Here is a 15,886-nt window from a genome sequence, read left to right as displayed (position 1 = left end):
AATCTAGAGGCTAAGCCACTACACCTGACAGAGGATACCCATTTCCTTCTCTTAAACTTAGCAACCCTTACTCCAAAAAGTTAGGATTTTATATTGTTATGCTATTTTATGGCTCTTTAGGCTAAAGTGCCTAGTTTCCAAATTATCAGAATTCCTCCTTAAAATTTTAAAAATCTATGAAAAAGCCCAGTTTTGGAGAAAAAAAGTTCTTAAAACTACATAATCCCTAGAAACAAGAGCAAACACTAAGGCTATAGCCAGTCTCAAAGGGGAAAAAAAAAGAAAAATCTTCAAATGCTTAGTTGGCTAAAGCTAACCAAAAGCTATAAAATCAAAGTACCATAAATAACAACCAATCTCAAAGTAAGCAGAATATACCATTAACAAAGTGAGCAAGTGTGAATAACAAAATACCTAACACATTCACCACGAATTTTAAAATTACTTGGTATGTAGATACAGAGATTAATAAATTGTTCCAGATTCTGTACTTCCCTAGACAGTATATGTTGTTATAAGGCAGGGCCTTTTTTGGCCGGGCTAAAAATTAAAAGGGTGACAGATTAGTGACAGAATAATCTCTGAAGTTCTACAAGGAGGTGTTGCGTTAGAAAGCCATGACTCGAAGGAACAATACCAGAACACTGGCTGTCAACATCAGGCAGATAAAAATAAGAAAAGGTGAAGCACGCTGATGGACCGCGGCATTGTTTCCAGACAAGAAATATCCCTTTAAGGCCCATGCCAAGGATTTCAGCGCCAGCTCCGCAGTCAGTGCTGGAATCAGAAAACTAAACTGTTGCCCGCTCAGTGGGAGCAGGGCAGCGACCCACTCCAGTCGGCGTCCAGCGCGCGCAGGGTCGCCCCCTCCTCCCGAGCCCGCTCCTCCGACTGCTAGCTGGCCGCTCCCCGCCGACCCCGGCTCGGCCACCCGATGACCCCGCACTCCCTCAAAGACCCGACGCGCCCCAAACATAGCGCCAGGGGAAGGAAGCGAAGGAGAGGGGACTTGGGAGGGGGCGGAGGGGCGGGAGGCGGCGCTGGGCTTCGGCCCATCACCATCAAGGCTCGAGGACAGCGCGGGTTCGGGAGGAGGCAGGCTGCACCTCCGTCACCGGCCAAATGATAGTGTCCCGGAGCGCAGGTGCCGGCGGCTGCCGAGGAAGTCACGGGCCGGGAGGACTACGCGATGCCCCCACACCCCCCACCTCCATACCACCCGCCGCTCTTCTCCTCCCTCGTCCAGCTTCATCCTCCGCTTCTGTCAGAACCCAACGACCTCCACGCGGCCCGCCTCAGCGCGGAGGTGATGCCGGCTCTTACCGTAGGAAAGGGCGCCGCGCCGCTAGGAGGCGGCTGGAGTGCGCGCGGGAGACACCGAGGCAAACGCCGCCGCCGCCACGGGAGCCTGACGAGCCACAACGAAGCAACCCGCGGGCGCGCTGCCTCCAGAGCCGTCGCCCCACCCCCTCTCCCGCAGGATTTTGCGCCGGAGCCTGCAGTCTCCGCGCGCTGACTGGGAGAGCGAGGGGAGGGGCGGGGCGCCCCGCGGAGGCGGGGCGGAGCGCTGGCAAGTCTGATTGGCATCTGTGGGCCCAATGGAACCGCGGATGCTCCGGCTATGCTTAGACTGACTTTCCTCCTAGCCCGTAGCAGTAGAGAGGCGGGCCTACTGGCTTCTTTTATTGCCGCCTTTTTGACAAACCCGATCGCACGGAAAAGTCGGTTGGTTCGCACTGGCGGCCAAATGGTCCAATTACCGCAGGGAAGGGGGCCTCTGAACCCAGATTGGCGTTCTCTCTACCTATAGGGTAGGCCCAGGGCGGTGAGACCCTGCCCCGGATGTGGGCGCGGCCCCGAGGTAGACCTGAGAGAGGTTCCACTGTGGTTGTTTGGAGAGGCGGAACTGAGATCTTTTTCTTGATTATCATGTGACGGGGTCTGGATTTAATGGAGGAAAAAGCGTGGTGGAAAAGGCCAAGGATCCAAACTGGCGAATTTCCTAATCTTCGCGCCCCTCTGCGCTCTCCAGCCAGCGGCGCTGCCAGGTGAGTCCGGGGCTCCAACGAGCCGGCATCCTCCGAAGTGCACTCGCCCCCCGCGCCCCCCACCCCCGCGGTGCCCTGGCCTCCAGATGCTTCCGTGGGCCGTGTCGCCGTCCCTCATCCCCTCACCCCCTCACACTCCCGGTCCCAAACGCACATACACCTCTTGGCACCGGGATTCTGTTTGCATTGTGGATCATATTGTACAAGAACTGCGTTCAACTCCAGAATGTACTGGTCCCACAGTGCAGAATAGGGGGAGTCCGGATAGGGCACCGTTGGCGGACCGTCGGCATTCGAAGACGAAGGGCAAGGATAGTTTAGGAACGCCCTGAAGTTCTGAGATAAGTAGGCCCGAAAATCAGGTAAGTGTAAGCAGAACGCTGTTCCTTTGAAGGACGGTCAGGTTGGCCAAGGCTGTTGCAGCAGGAACCTTTAGAAAGTGACTCATTGTTTAGAATAGTTCTGTATTGGGGGCCCATTAAACAAAACTGTCTTCGGGATGGGGCGAGTTCACTGGGAAGTCTACTGGCAGTCGCGAGAGAAGGGAAATGCGAGATGGTGTGGCAAGCACCATGGACAAATGATCAAGCCCACACACCTGGTACCGAGACGTTGAACTGTGGGCAGGGGCCTTTAGATTGCCATTTAGGGGAAGCGCAGGTTTTAACAATGGATAAGCATATACTTAACTATCTTGCAGGTGCAAGAAATAACCACCTCAAATGAGAAATACTTTAGTTGAATAAATTTTTGTTTTGGAGTATGCAGCTCCCTCCACCCTGCCCGCCCCCCCACCGCCCTTCTTTAAGAAGAAAGAAGAGTAGTAGTAGGAAACAAATATAATAAGTTAACAGAGATTTATTAATAAATTAATGAAATCGGAGTTGTAGGTCATCACTGAACCCCAGCATCCATAATCCTTCAAGTGTCATTTAAATATCAACAGAGTGCTTCCCAGTCGAGGGCATTTTAGTAAAAGTGCATACAAAAGTTTGTTGCATCCCACATAATAGAACTTGTAGCCACAAGACTGTGTTCTTTGCAGCCTTTTCACCTCCAGGTTTCAAGTACCTATGTTGAATGCAGCTCCCTTCCTGAGACCAGTTGCTACTCAGTTCTTTACGAGAAAAAATGAAGCTTGACTCATCCAGTGGCTGGCTGATGGAAAAGATACGTTTAAGCAACTGTATTATCGTAAACCTTTTAAAAGTCCATAAAAATGGCCAGATCGATTGGAAATGGGAATTGAGCAAATTCAATTTACAGTGTGAAACCCATCTGTAGTTACTAATCAGTACGCGCCTCTCCACCTCTTCTTCCAAAGTCAGTCCCACATTCCACAATGGCAGCCTCTGGCCAGGAAAGGAGACCAGCATGGAAAATGCCTTCCTGGGAGCAAAAGCATCTGTTTTTCATAGTGCAGTATGAAGTATCTGCCAGCCAAGTAAACAAGTTGAGTGCAGGCAGATGGGTATAAGGGAAAGAAGGGAGCTAGGAGACTCATAGGTCACTATTGAAATACAACAGATATATACTCTTGCACCATGACTGTCACCCACTGTTTGAAGTAGTAGAGATGTAGCAATCAAAGTTAGTTCTAAAATATAATTACTTAAAACATGATAGTCTAGGGCATTTGATTTATCTGGCCAGCTTCCTCACCTTTTCCCTGTTTCTTATCTTCCTGCATTTTTACTCCTATCACCCATGCTTTTGTTACCATCCCCATTACCTTCTGATCTTTTCCTGTTGCCATCAAGTGTCCTCTCTCATCCTCAGTCTATCACTGCACAGTGGCTTATTTCCCTCTGTTTATAATCATACTTAGATTCCTACTTTACTGAAAATTTGTTCTTGATCCTTCCTTTTTTTTTTTTTTTTTTGTGATACGCGGGCCTCTCACTGTTGTGGCCTCTCCCGTTGCGGAGCACAGGCTCCGGACGCGCAGGCTCAGCGGCCATGGCTCACGGGCACAGTCGCTCCGCGGCATGTGGGATCTTCCCGGACCGGGGCACGAACCCGTGTCCCCTGCATCGGCAGGCGGACTCTCAACCACTGCGCCACCAGGGAAGCCCTTGATCCTTCCTTTGTCATCCTCATTGTATGTCTGACCTTTCATCTTCTTTTCTCCAAATGTTTCAAAGGAATAAAATGTTGTCAACTGTTTGCATTTCATTATTTTCTGTTAACTCCTCACCCAACTTCATGCAGCCTAGCTTCTGATTTCCCATTCTATTTACCCTTTTCCAAATGGTCACAAGGTTGATAAAAAAACTTGAGTAAGTATGGAACATACTGTAAACCTATATGTGAAGATTAAATAAGTGCTTATACCTAAGTATTATAGATGAATGCATTCCTATCAAAATTCCAAGTTTTTAAGAATTAGTGATTTTAGCATTGAAAAACGTGGAAGGTCAAAATAGTAGAAAATATTCTGGAAAAGAAAATGGTAAATAGGTACTAGACCTCACAGATATTAGAACATATCCAGTAACAGTCATACAGTACTAGTACAAAACAGAAATATAGATCAGTTTTACAAAGCTGGAAAGAGCCAGCTTTGTAAACCAGGAATAGAAAAATTTTTTTCTGGTATCAAAACAATCTTGACTTTTTTTCCTTCTCTTAGGGTATATTTCCCTTTTTTCGACTCTGCAACAGCCTCTTTAAACTGTTTAAATGAGAATGTCCTTGGCTCAGAGAGTACTACTCACCTGGCTTTTCACATTACTCTTCTTGATCATGTTGGTGTTGAAACTGGATGAGAAGGCACCTTGGAACTGGTTCCTCATATTTATTCCAGTCTGGATATTTGATACTATCCTCCTTGTCATGCTGATTGTGAAAATGGCTGGGCGATGTAAGTCTGGCTTTGACCCTCGACATGGATCACACAATATTAAAAAAAAAGCCTGGTACCTCATTGCAATGTTACTTAAATTAGCCTTCTGCCTTGCACTCTGTGCTAAACTGGAACAGTTTACTACCATGAATCTGTCCTATGTCTTCATTCCTTTATGGGCCTTACTGGCTGGGGCTTTGATAGAGCTTGGATATAACGTCTTTTTTGTGAGAGACTGACTTCTAAGGACATCATCTCATTTTATTGCTGTTCAACAAGCTATCATTAAAGTGTTCTGAATCCTTGCAAGCTTGAAGAATGCCAGAGAACTGAGAAAAATATCAAATGTAATTTTATACTGCTTCCATAAAGTAGTCTTGGTGAATCATGGACTTCTAGTCAACCCAAAACTTAATTATTCAATATTTGAGTTATTAGTACCCTTATTGTCCTATGTAAATAAAGTTTGTTTTGGATCTTATTTTTCTACTTGACTATTGAATAATGTTTTAAGTATGTGATCAACATTTAAAGTAAATATAAAGCCTTTAATCTACATATTTGGGTGGAAGTTTAATATATCATGGCCCCATTACTACCAAAGTAAATAGTGCTTCTCAATTATGAAGGAAAAACAGTTACTGAAATAATTAGGGGTGCCACTTCATGTTTACATTCAGAAAGAATCTGAGAGTTCGACAGTTTTTTATCTAGGCTAAGTTCATTGTTACCTCTGCCTTCTATTTGAAACAAATAAATTAGAGGTAGCATATTAAAACAGAGCAGAAGCTTGCCTCTTTCTAATGTTAGGGGAACTATACATCCCAGTTATGTCAGGAAGGTCCAGTTTATGCCTATTGACCTGGGGCCTCAGGGAGTTAGTTCCCCTTTCATTCTTAGAAGTGTCCTGGTTTGAAAAATTATAGATCACCCTACGAGGGTACTTAACCAATTCCAGTGAAGTGTAGGTGGCAGTACTTACAAGAATTCCAAAGAGTCTTAAGTGTCTTATAACCCTAAAGCAGGGTCAGGGTGATGTTCTTGCCCTATACAGCCCTCACTTGGCTTTGGGAGTATCTAAAGGAGTATTTTGTTCATTTAAAAAATATCTAACAAAAAAATGGTTTCTGGCTGCTAATACTTGAGAGGATTGCTTAAATATAGCATTTTGGTCTAGTTCTCCTTTGTAAAGACAGATAATATGACAAAGTTTCAGCCACAACACTACAAATTAATACTGCTTAACTCTTTGTTTGAAACTACAGAGGTAGGGTAAATAAATAAAAAACTGATCAGTTACAAATACTTCCCTGTCTTATAATTGGTATATATTAGTATTTGGGGTATGTAAAAATCGGATTAAGAAGGATAGTTAATATGGGGAGCATAATGTTCCAAGACTTGATCAGGTATTCCTAATTCAATTGAGATCTAAACTATTTGGTAACTGGAATCTATTATTAATACATTCAAAGCAGAAGAAAGCTGTAATCTCTGTGAGAAACCAGATAGGAGGGTTTTGTAGTTCAGGAAAACCTGTATTTGTGAAAGCATCATCTAAGTATAATCTCTCACAGAGAAAAGAAGGAACACCACCACATGTAAACAATCAGCTAGGCCAGGAGTCAGCAAAGTACTTCTGTAAAGGGCTATATAGTAAATACTTAAAGTTTTGTGGGCCATATGGTTTCTGTCACAACTACTCGGCTCTTGTGGTGAGAAAGCAGCCATAGACTGTGGCTATGTCCCAATAAAACTATTTGTGGACAATGAAATTTAAATTTTGTATGATTGCCACATATCACAACATATTATTCTTTAGATTTTTGTTTCAACCATTTAAAACTGTGAAAACCTTTCTTGCCTTACAGGCTATACAAAAAGCAGGTAGTGGCCTAAATATGGCCTATTGGCAGTAGTTTCCTGACCCCTGAGCTAGGCCATGAAACAAGCAAAAGCAGAAATTCTATATGACATTACTAAGAGGAAATGTGGGACTGGTCTCCAAGGAAAAGAGAAGTTCGGTAAGAATTATATGTAAAAAGGCAACACAATAACCAACTTGTTCACACATGAGGATCAATCAATTGTAAGAGTATCTGAAAGAGTCCCAGGAAGTAGAACTCTTCTTTCTTAACTTGGTATACTGCCACACTAAATAAACAACCTGAAGCAGCAGTAAGTTATTGATGTGTGCCTCCCCGATTCAGACACCAGATGTGTGTGTGTTTTCCCTACATCACCAAGGAATTAACTCAGTTCTGACACTATCTGGAGATAGCATCAGATACCACAAGTTAAGGGTTCAGTCCCAGAAAACTGCACGTGCCCCCCACCCCCTCTGCAACTTCAGATGCCAGGCACAAATTCAGGTTGTCACCTTGCTTCTGACCTACCGCCTCTAGAATGGAGGTTCCCATGACCCTCTCCTTGAATTTGATTAATTTGCTAGAGCAGTTCACATAACTCAGAGAAACATTTTACTTACTAGAACACCAGTTTATTATAAGAGGATATTAACTCAGGAACAGCCAGATGGAAGATTCATAAGGCAAGGTATGGGGAAGGGGTGCAGAGCTTCCATGCTCTCTGGGCACACCACTCTTTCCCCATCTCCTCATGTTCACCAACCTAGAAACTTTCTGAACCTTGTCCTTTTGGTATTTTATGGAAACTTGATTACATAGGCATGGTTAATTAAATCATTAGCCATTGGTGATTGAACTCAATCTCCAGCCCTGGTGGGGAGAGGGGGACTGAAAGTTTCAACTCTTTAATCGCTAGGTTGGTTCCCCTGGCAACCAGCCCCAATCCGTAGGTTACCTAGGAGCTTTGCAAGAGTCTCCTCACTAACATAAGCTCAAAAGACACCTTAATCACACTTATCACTTAGGAAATTCCAAGGGTATCTGATTCCTATGCCAGGAACAGGGATGAAGATTAGATACATATTTCTTATTATAAATCACAATATCACAGCCTACTTTAGAACAGTAAGTAATGAAAGACATAAAAGAGAAATTATGCTTACAGACGGAAACAAAACTAATGTAATAATACATAAACAGTAAGTATTGCAGAAAATATCTTCCCCTTGGTCTTAGCTATAGGATACCTCGTTTATAATAGAGATGTTTACTGATGGAGTTTATAAAAAGAACACATTCTGCCTTAAGAAAGAAACTTAAATTTGAAAGGTTTTAGTGAAGTCATTAATTTCCAGGTCAACACAGAGAAGTAACTTAAACTGGTTTGGGCAAATACTTATCAAAAAGTCTGACTAAGGGCTTCCCTGGTGGCGCAGTGGTTAAGAATCTGCCTGCCAGTGCAGGGGACACGGGTTCAAGCCGTGGTCCGGGAAGATCCCACATGCCACAGAACAACTAAGCCTGTGCGCCAACAACTACTGAGCCTGTGAGCCACAACTACTGAAGACTGCATGCCTAGAGCCTGCGCACCGCAACAAAGAGGAGCCCCGCTGGCTGCAACTAGAGAAAGCCCACAAGCAGCAACAAAGACCCAATGCAGCCAAAAATAAATTTATTAAAAAAAAAATTCTGATTAAAAGCAACATGTGAACAAAATAATTTTCTATAGCAATTAAAAATATGAAAAGTATGAAATAGATATTCAAAGGAACCACGACTTATTCAACATTTCATGAACACAGAAACCAGATGTGGTGGCACCATCCATTACCACATGAAACATGACCACAAATCCACCAATGGAGAGCTTCCAAGCATTAAGAAAAATAGTTGCATAAAGCTTCAAGGAGTAGAAATCCATCCGTGGGCTACAGCTTACTGTAATTTTAAGAGTTATTAACCTTAGAATTTGATCATCTGGTTTCTACTTTGCTTTTTCACAGTGCAGCAAATAAGAGGAACTGATATTGATTAATGAACAGAAGTGATGGCCAAAAAAGGAGAGGAAACCATAGAGCCATTTTCAAATAGGGGCAGGCATATTACTATGCACCTGCATCATAAAGAAAAGTTATTTCTCTCTATTGAGAGGAAAATTATCAGAGTTCTTTTAGCGTTAAACAAAGGGGTTTCCTTTATCCTTGATTGATGTTTGCAGAGTAAACATCACTCTTCCTCAAAGTATTATTGGTGTCCTTAGAATTCATGACTTAAAGAAGGTACACAGGAAAAAAACAAAAAACCTCCTCATGATAGAAAAACTAAAGCCCAGGTAAATTAAATGAAATTAGCCCATGGTCATTGGTAAATGGAGAAGTTTAACTCCAAATGCCATTTCCACAAATAGGTTTCCTATTGAAGAAAAAAAAAGAAAGCATCAACAGAAGATACCAGTTATCAATGCTACATAAAGACAACACTGGATTAAAAGCTTGAGAGGGATCTACACTTCAATATTTTACTTTCATTTTGCTTGCCCTATATTAAAGTTAGCCAATTATACTGTAACCATACTGGTAATCCTACACCATAAAGCAAATTTACTACCACTATAATCTATACACTACAAACACAAATCTGTAATTCACTTATATAAGGAAAAGACAGTCTGTGACATGATTTTGAATTGCCATCCCTGAGCAAAATAGTGAACTAGAAAGAAGTTTGTTTTTGATGTCCTACCTCCACCATACCTCACCTTTGACCTCTTGATGCAACTTTTTCCTCTTGCCAGATGCCTATCCTCTGCCCAAAATTAGAGACAGGAATACACAGAAGTGATGTGAAGATGTGAAATTAGGGTGACCCAGCACACAGCTCTTCTAACTATTCTTTTTACTATGTTAATTCCAGGATCAGAAGCTAATGTTTGTAGTGTCTATGATATGCCAAGCAATGTGCTAGATAAGCATTTGGCATGTCCTGTCATTAATTTTCACCACCAATTAACAGAATAGGTATTCCCCCTATTTTATAGATGAGAAATACAGACTAGTGAAGAAATTTCTCAACATTATACAAGTGTACTATCCCCCTTTAATAACCCACAGCTGCACTGCTACAAATGCCCTCAGCATATCATCCCAGTGAAGTGGCTTTACAGAACTTTGTCTGTGAAAATGTGCCACCTGTATGTCCTTGTCCCACTCCTAAAACAGAATAAAGACAAAGAAAACTAGTCTGTGTTATCATCCTTCTTCAATATTTTCAATTTTTGAATGTTTATTTATAGTATCAATAGGGAGAACAACACAAGCTTAATCAGAATGCCTCTCTGACAACCAGATAACCAGACTTTATCTTGCCAAATATGACTTAGGAATAGTTAAATTCTGCTTCAGACTATGAGATATTAAGATGCTTCTTAAATTATATTTGCTGGGCTTCCCTGGTGGCGTAGTGGTTAAGAATCCACCTGCCAATGCAGAGGACACAGGTTCGAGCCCTCATCTGGGAAGATCCCACGTGCCACGGAGCAACTAAGCCCTTGTGCCACAACTTACTGAGCCTGTGCTCTAGAGCCCGCGAGCCACAACTACTGAGCCCATGAGCCACAGCTACTGAAGCCCACGCGCCTAGAGCCTGTGCTCTGCAACAAGAGAAGCCACCGCAATGAGAAGCCCACGCACCACAACAGAGTAGCCCTCGCTCGCCGCAACTAGAGAAAGCCCATGTGCAGCAACAAAGACCCAACACAGCCAAAAATAAAAAATAATTTAAAAGAAAATTATATTTGCTATTTTTATCATTTTAGGTATAGTTAAAATTTATCCTTAATTTGTAATAATTTTCAGTGTATCTCTAGTTGAAGGGAAAAAAGTTGAACAAGTTTTATAGGTATAATTATCTTTACAATACTTACTCTCCACATTGTCCAATGGGCCTAGATATCTAATAGGTAGCTTCTTAAACTTTATCTATAAGGCTGTAGTAAGTACAAAATAGAAATTTCGTCTCTTTATAGTGCCCACTGATCTAATTTTCTCCACTTTTCTGTTGCAATTCTAGAATTACATTACGAATTAAGTCAGAGATGGACGTTTTAAATTATAGAAACCTACATAATTTGTTTTTCCACCCCAATAAAGTTAAGGTTCAACTTTTGTTCCTTCAAATATTTACTGAACACCAAGTGTACTATATATTAGGTATTGGGGACACAAAGGGATAAAGAAAATTTGTAACTTCTAACTCATGCTTTAGCTAGCGCCTGACATACACTTAACAAATGTTAATGATGTGAAGAAAGGACACAAGAAGCAGAGGAAATAATTGGATCTATATCAGCTGTGAGGTGAGGGGACAGTTGGAGCAGATGAGGTCAGTAAAAGATACACACGAGATGGTTTAACTGGAGTTTTGAAGAGAGAAGTAAGATTTCACCATGTTGTATACGAGGCAGAGATTTTCCCCAGCAAAGGCAAAGAATTTTAAAAGTACACAAAGGAAATGGCAAGTACTGCCATCTGGTAAAGCTGAAAATTGAGTACATCAAATGCAAGAGATTATAGTAGATAAGGCTGGAAAGGAAGGGCCACATCTTAAAGGCTCTTTGGAGCCATGGAATATTTCTAAGAGTAGCAACCATATCTGTCTTAGAAAGGTTAATCTGGTGGTAACGTAATGGGCTGGAATGGGGGTAGGGGCAGAGGGGGCAGAGGGCGACAGGCAGCCTAGAACATGTTATGCTATTTTAAGAGCCTAGGTGAGATGAACATCTACTATGACTGTGAACAGCTACTATAACAAGAAGAGTAGACAAACATTTCTGGGGTCAACTCAAGAAAATCTCATGATATATTGTAGAGTTGACGCGTGAACAACATGGGGGTTAGGAGCGCTGACCCCGACGCTGGCGAAAATCCACTTATAACTTTACACTTGGCCCTCCGGCCCTCCATATCCAAGGTTCCACACTCTTAGATTCAACCAACAACTGATTGTATAGTACTGTGGTATGTATTTATTGAAAACTATGTGTGTAAGTGGACCCTCGCAGTTCAAGCCCATGTTGTTCAAGGGTCAACTGTACACAGAGGAAAAGATAGAGAAATCAGATTACCATGAGATGACTGCAGAGAGAGAGTGACGCAATAACAAAATTAGGAGGGAATGGAACAGCTAATTCTTGGGCGCAAGGGAGAAGAATTTAGACTTGATTACATGGGTCATTAGAGATTGAGAAACCAAGGCTGACTGAAGTCATGGGGTCACGAAGATAGTTCAGGGACAAAGCCTAGAGACCTAAGGGGAAGAACCATAGAGACTGCCTTAAACAATGGTGGAGAGGTAAAAGAAGCCATCCGAAGAAACAGAAAACAACAACAACAAAAAACCCCACAACAGGTCATGCAGAGCTTTAATGAGTAAATGATTGATAACAAGTGTTACAGGGGTTAAACAGAAGTATTAAGAAACGCACCCACTGGATTTGGTAGTCAAAAGGTGACCACTGAGAGAATCACTTCAGCTAAAATGTTAAATTTGAGGATTAAAGTGAAATTGTAGTGAGATGAGGAAGTGAAGCAGACAGATTTCTAAGAACTTAGTCAGGAAGACAGATGGAAAAAAGAGCATAAAAGTCATACTCAAGATTTTTTGTTTTTTTAAGACAGACTTGAGATTTTTCACATAAAATTTCATCTGAAGAAGAAACTTGACAGCTGGGTGGGGACTGAACTGGCTAAATAAAATTTTAAACACCACTATGCAAAATATTTGCAACTATGTTGACTTGCGAGTCTGCACACTTAGTAGTAGTCAGTAGTACAATAGCAATGACCTTTATAGGAAAGTGTAAAGATTTAACATTTTCAAGACATAAATGTATAAATTCTAAACTTCAAAATGTACTGAAGGATCCAAAGTTCTCATATTTTAATAGTGCCGTTCCTGGAAGGTAGATAATGGTAATAAAGCATACGAGTAGTAAGTTTTAATTTCTAGTTAACATAATTCTGTTTCCCACATTTTGTTCTCAGGTCATTCACATTCCCTGATTGAGTCTGAAATCCTGAAGGGAAGATAACCTAAAATGCAAGATGTTTTCCCCCTCCTTTCCCTGCTCTCCCAGAAGAAATATGATATACAACGCCTGTAAACTTAAAAAGGAAAGACATCTCTGCTTTTAGGTTCCTTGTGCTTAACATTTTAGAAAGCTGTCACTCCCATCTGCAATATGCAGTGGGTTACAGGAAAAACTGAACAGAAAAGCCAGGACAGAGATTAAGGCTGTTATACCTCTCCTGAGTTGTCCTCTTAATTTTCTTATCTGAGGTATATTGCCAGAGCCAATATCAAACAGAACTCTTCAATGAAACAGCACATTCTAAAACCAGTAAAATTTTATTTACATATCAAAGTAGTTAAACAGAAGGAAGAAAGATTAAGAAACAGCTGTTCTACCACTCTAAAGATAAAACCCATCATGTCACTTTTTACCAGCCTAAAAGTATTTTGAAAACAATGGTACTTTCGTCCTCTCCTCCTGGGATGAAAATAGTCATATCTAGAGGGAAGGGAGGCAATTTACCATGCCATCCCAGCACCCATACCTTACTAGTTTAGCGACCTTGTTTAAGGTGATCTTTAATATTCTTCTCTGTTGGCATAAGTCAATTTTTGGTATTTTTAAGAGTAAAAACGATTTTCGGACTGGAATCACTTTCAAGATCTTATGGTTTCTGTTGAAGATACAGACAAGAATTTTTAAATATGACAAGATGAAAGTAAAATGTCAAATATAGGAAAATAATTACAAAACATGGAAAAAGATTATGGTTATCAATTTTAGTATTTATTGAAAGGTGGAAGACAAAGAAAATTCCTCTCAAACTCCAAAAATAAATCCTGCACCTTTGCTAAAAATGCAAAATGAACTGAGATATTTGCTTTACATGACAATGAAACTATCCAAAAAATAACTGAATCCAAATTTACCAAAACAGTGCAAATCTATTATTTACAAAGACGATCTTACCTGCCATAAGTATTTGGGAAAAACCTATTTTACACTCAGGAACACTAATGAAATACCTTGAAGACTTAATCCAAGAAATAAAATATTTCCTACCCTCCATGACCACCCCCCCCACAAAGTTAAAGAATGGATTAAAAATGAATATATGCGGAAACAAACAGTATTTCCAATAACCTTATACACATACACGCACACAGGCACATGCACACACACACAGAGTGTTGTGCTAGATCAACCTAATCTTTATTTAAGGTCAACAGCTGTAGTGACAAAGACGATAATGAATATGGCTTTAGTAAAGTTTTCAACCAAATATCACAAATGCTTAATTCTTTTGATAGCTAAACAGCTAACCTGAGAATGGAATATATTACTTAGCTAAAAGAATATGAACAAAAATAATTAAAAAGAAAAAAAATCACTGTAGCAGACACCACTGAGGTACCTTAGTTTTTTTTTTTTTGTAAAGGTCTGTATGGCAATTTAATAATTTACATAACAACTATTTATTCTATATAGTATAAGTTCACATAGAAACTGTATCTTAAGTGCTCCATTATTCTGGTCCAAGAAACTGGAAATAACAGAAAAAAAGTTGTGTTCAGATAAGAACTGGAATGTACTAACTAGGAAACCATTAATATAATACAATATTGAAATAAAAATTATTTGTATGTAACAAACGTAGCCAACAACTTCTCAGATTGCATCTGAAGAGAATTTTTAAATTATAACCCATAAGACAGGAACATAAGCATTACTCAAGGTGACAAGGCTGTATCTTGAAATCTGTGTTCACTAACTTGTATTTCACCTCCACAGAGATGTATGCATTTTACAAAACAATTAAAATTTCAAAATATGGAGAAGGTTGACTATAGGTTATATAGGAAACTACACTTAAAAGCGACCACTCTGGTTGTTTTAGGTATGTCTTTAAGTTAAAAGTTTAAGGCTCATATATTTTGCAGGGATACCCTAAAGACATTTTATTGCAGTATGGTCTCATGCATCTATGTGTATGACCCTGGAAAACTGGAGCTAAAACGAACCTTGTTAAATATGTTACCCTTCACTTAAAGAAAGAAAAACCTAAACATTTTTACCACATTCTCTCTCAATTTTCAATACTGGTTTGTTATAAACTTTTGTCTCCCTAAAAGGTAGGTGAAAATACATAAATTTAGCTAAAAATAGAAGATAAAGGTGGTGAGGAGCATGTTAAGTAATACATAAAACAAAATCCCTATTTACATTTGCATGATTTATACTTTCCTTACGTCATGAAAATTCCTATGTTGCAAATATACTGATTTTCTACTAACCACTGAGATTTCCTTACAATATTTGCCTACCCTTTTAAACTGGAGGCCAGAAATGACATCAATGCTGCAGTTTATTTTTCCTGATGAAATGCCTCTGAGTAAGCTTCTCCCTGACCAGAGAGATAAGCAGTTTTATGGGTACCACAAATGAGGCTGGAGTAGAAACCACTCAAAGTGGAATAGCAACACTAGCTCAAAAGGCAGCACAAAGAACCCCATTTGAAAGTAATCAACCAAAGTATGAGCTCAGAAAAATACCAAATTCAAGTAAAAGAAAATAGATTTGCAACCAGCAGAGTTCCTAACATCAAAGCATACACTGAAGACATTTGTTTGACTTTTAATTACAATAGTGGAAGCAATCTGAAACGGTGCTGAAGTCCATTATTGAAGAGATTTGTTTTAATCATCTTTAGCTAGGCACTGGCAATCCTGTTTCCTATCCCAATTTTACTTTCTAGAGCTTCTTTTGAAAAAAGAAAAAAAATACTCTAAGTTGTTTACCTTGCTAGGGTAGGGAGAGGGATGCTTAGAAAGATGAGGTAACAGATCTTATTTTGTTAGTTATCTCTTTGTATATGGCAGTTGAGTCACTGCCCTTATTTTAATATTTTGTATTTGCCATATTTTCCTTCTGTTCCTCAAGAAAAATGTAATAGAGGATTTTAACTGCTCAGAATTAAACTTTCTGTAACTGAACATTTTTTCTCAGCTACTATTAGGTATAGTATGGGTGCTGATAAGTAAGAAAATTTTCTCAA

At 40.4% G+C, this 15,886-nt stretch overlaps 2 protein-coding genes across 6 annotated transcripts in view; one reads left to right on the top strand and one right to left on the bottom strand.

Annotated features, from left to right (window-relative positions):
• Positions 1 to 1,523, bottom strand: part of PHTF2 (putative homeodomain transcription factor 2) — a 163,361-nt gene extending 161,838 nt beyond the window's left edge. For 3 of the 4 annotated variants that reach the window (XM_029233144.1, XM_029233150.1, XM_029233152.1), the window contains exon 1: positions 1,324 to 1,523. The gene's annotated coding sequence lies outside the window, so the exon portion shown is untranslated. The remainder of the gene's footprint in view (positions 1 to 1,323) is intronic. The other variant, XM_029233148.1, reaches the window with a different exon arrangement.
• A 340-nt stretch (positions 1,524 to 1,863) lies between these two features.
• On the top strand, positions 1,864 to 5,374 carry TMEM60 (transmembrane protein 60). 2 transcript variants are annotated; one of them, XM_029232972.1, is made up of 2 exons: positions 1,864 to 2,048; positions 4,681 to 5,374. In XM_029232972.1, the coding sequence occupies exon 2, from the start codon at positions 4,731 to 4,733 to the stop codon at positions 5,130 to 5,132; it is 402 nt and encodes a 133-aa protein (XP_029088805.1). In that variant the 5' UTR covers positions 1,864 to 2,048; positions 4,681 to 4,730; the 3' UTR covers positions 5,133 to 5,374. The 2 variants fall into 2 exon arrangements, with proteins under 2 accessions (XP_029088805.1, XP_029088806.1); XM_029232973.1 differs by lacking the exon at positions 1,864 to 2,048 and adding an exon at positions 4,021 to 4,149 and having other exon boundaries at positions 4,681 to 5,361.
• Positions 5,375 to 15,886: the final 10,512 nt, after the last annotated feature.

Source organism: Monodon monoceros, unplaced genomic scaffold (genome assembly GCF_005190385.1).
Source record: "Monodon monoceros isolate NGI ecotype Baffin Bay Population unplaced genomic scaffold, NGI_Narwhal_1 Super_Scaffold_2, whole genome shotgun sequence".
In the NCBI taxonomy this organism is placed as follows: Eukaryota; Metazoa; Chordata; class Mammalia; order Artiodactyla; family Monodontidae; genus Monodon; species Monodon monoceros.
Note: the sequence above shows the minus strand (reverse complement) of the source record. Positions and strands in the feature narration are given on the sequence as shown.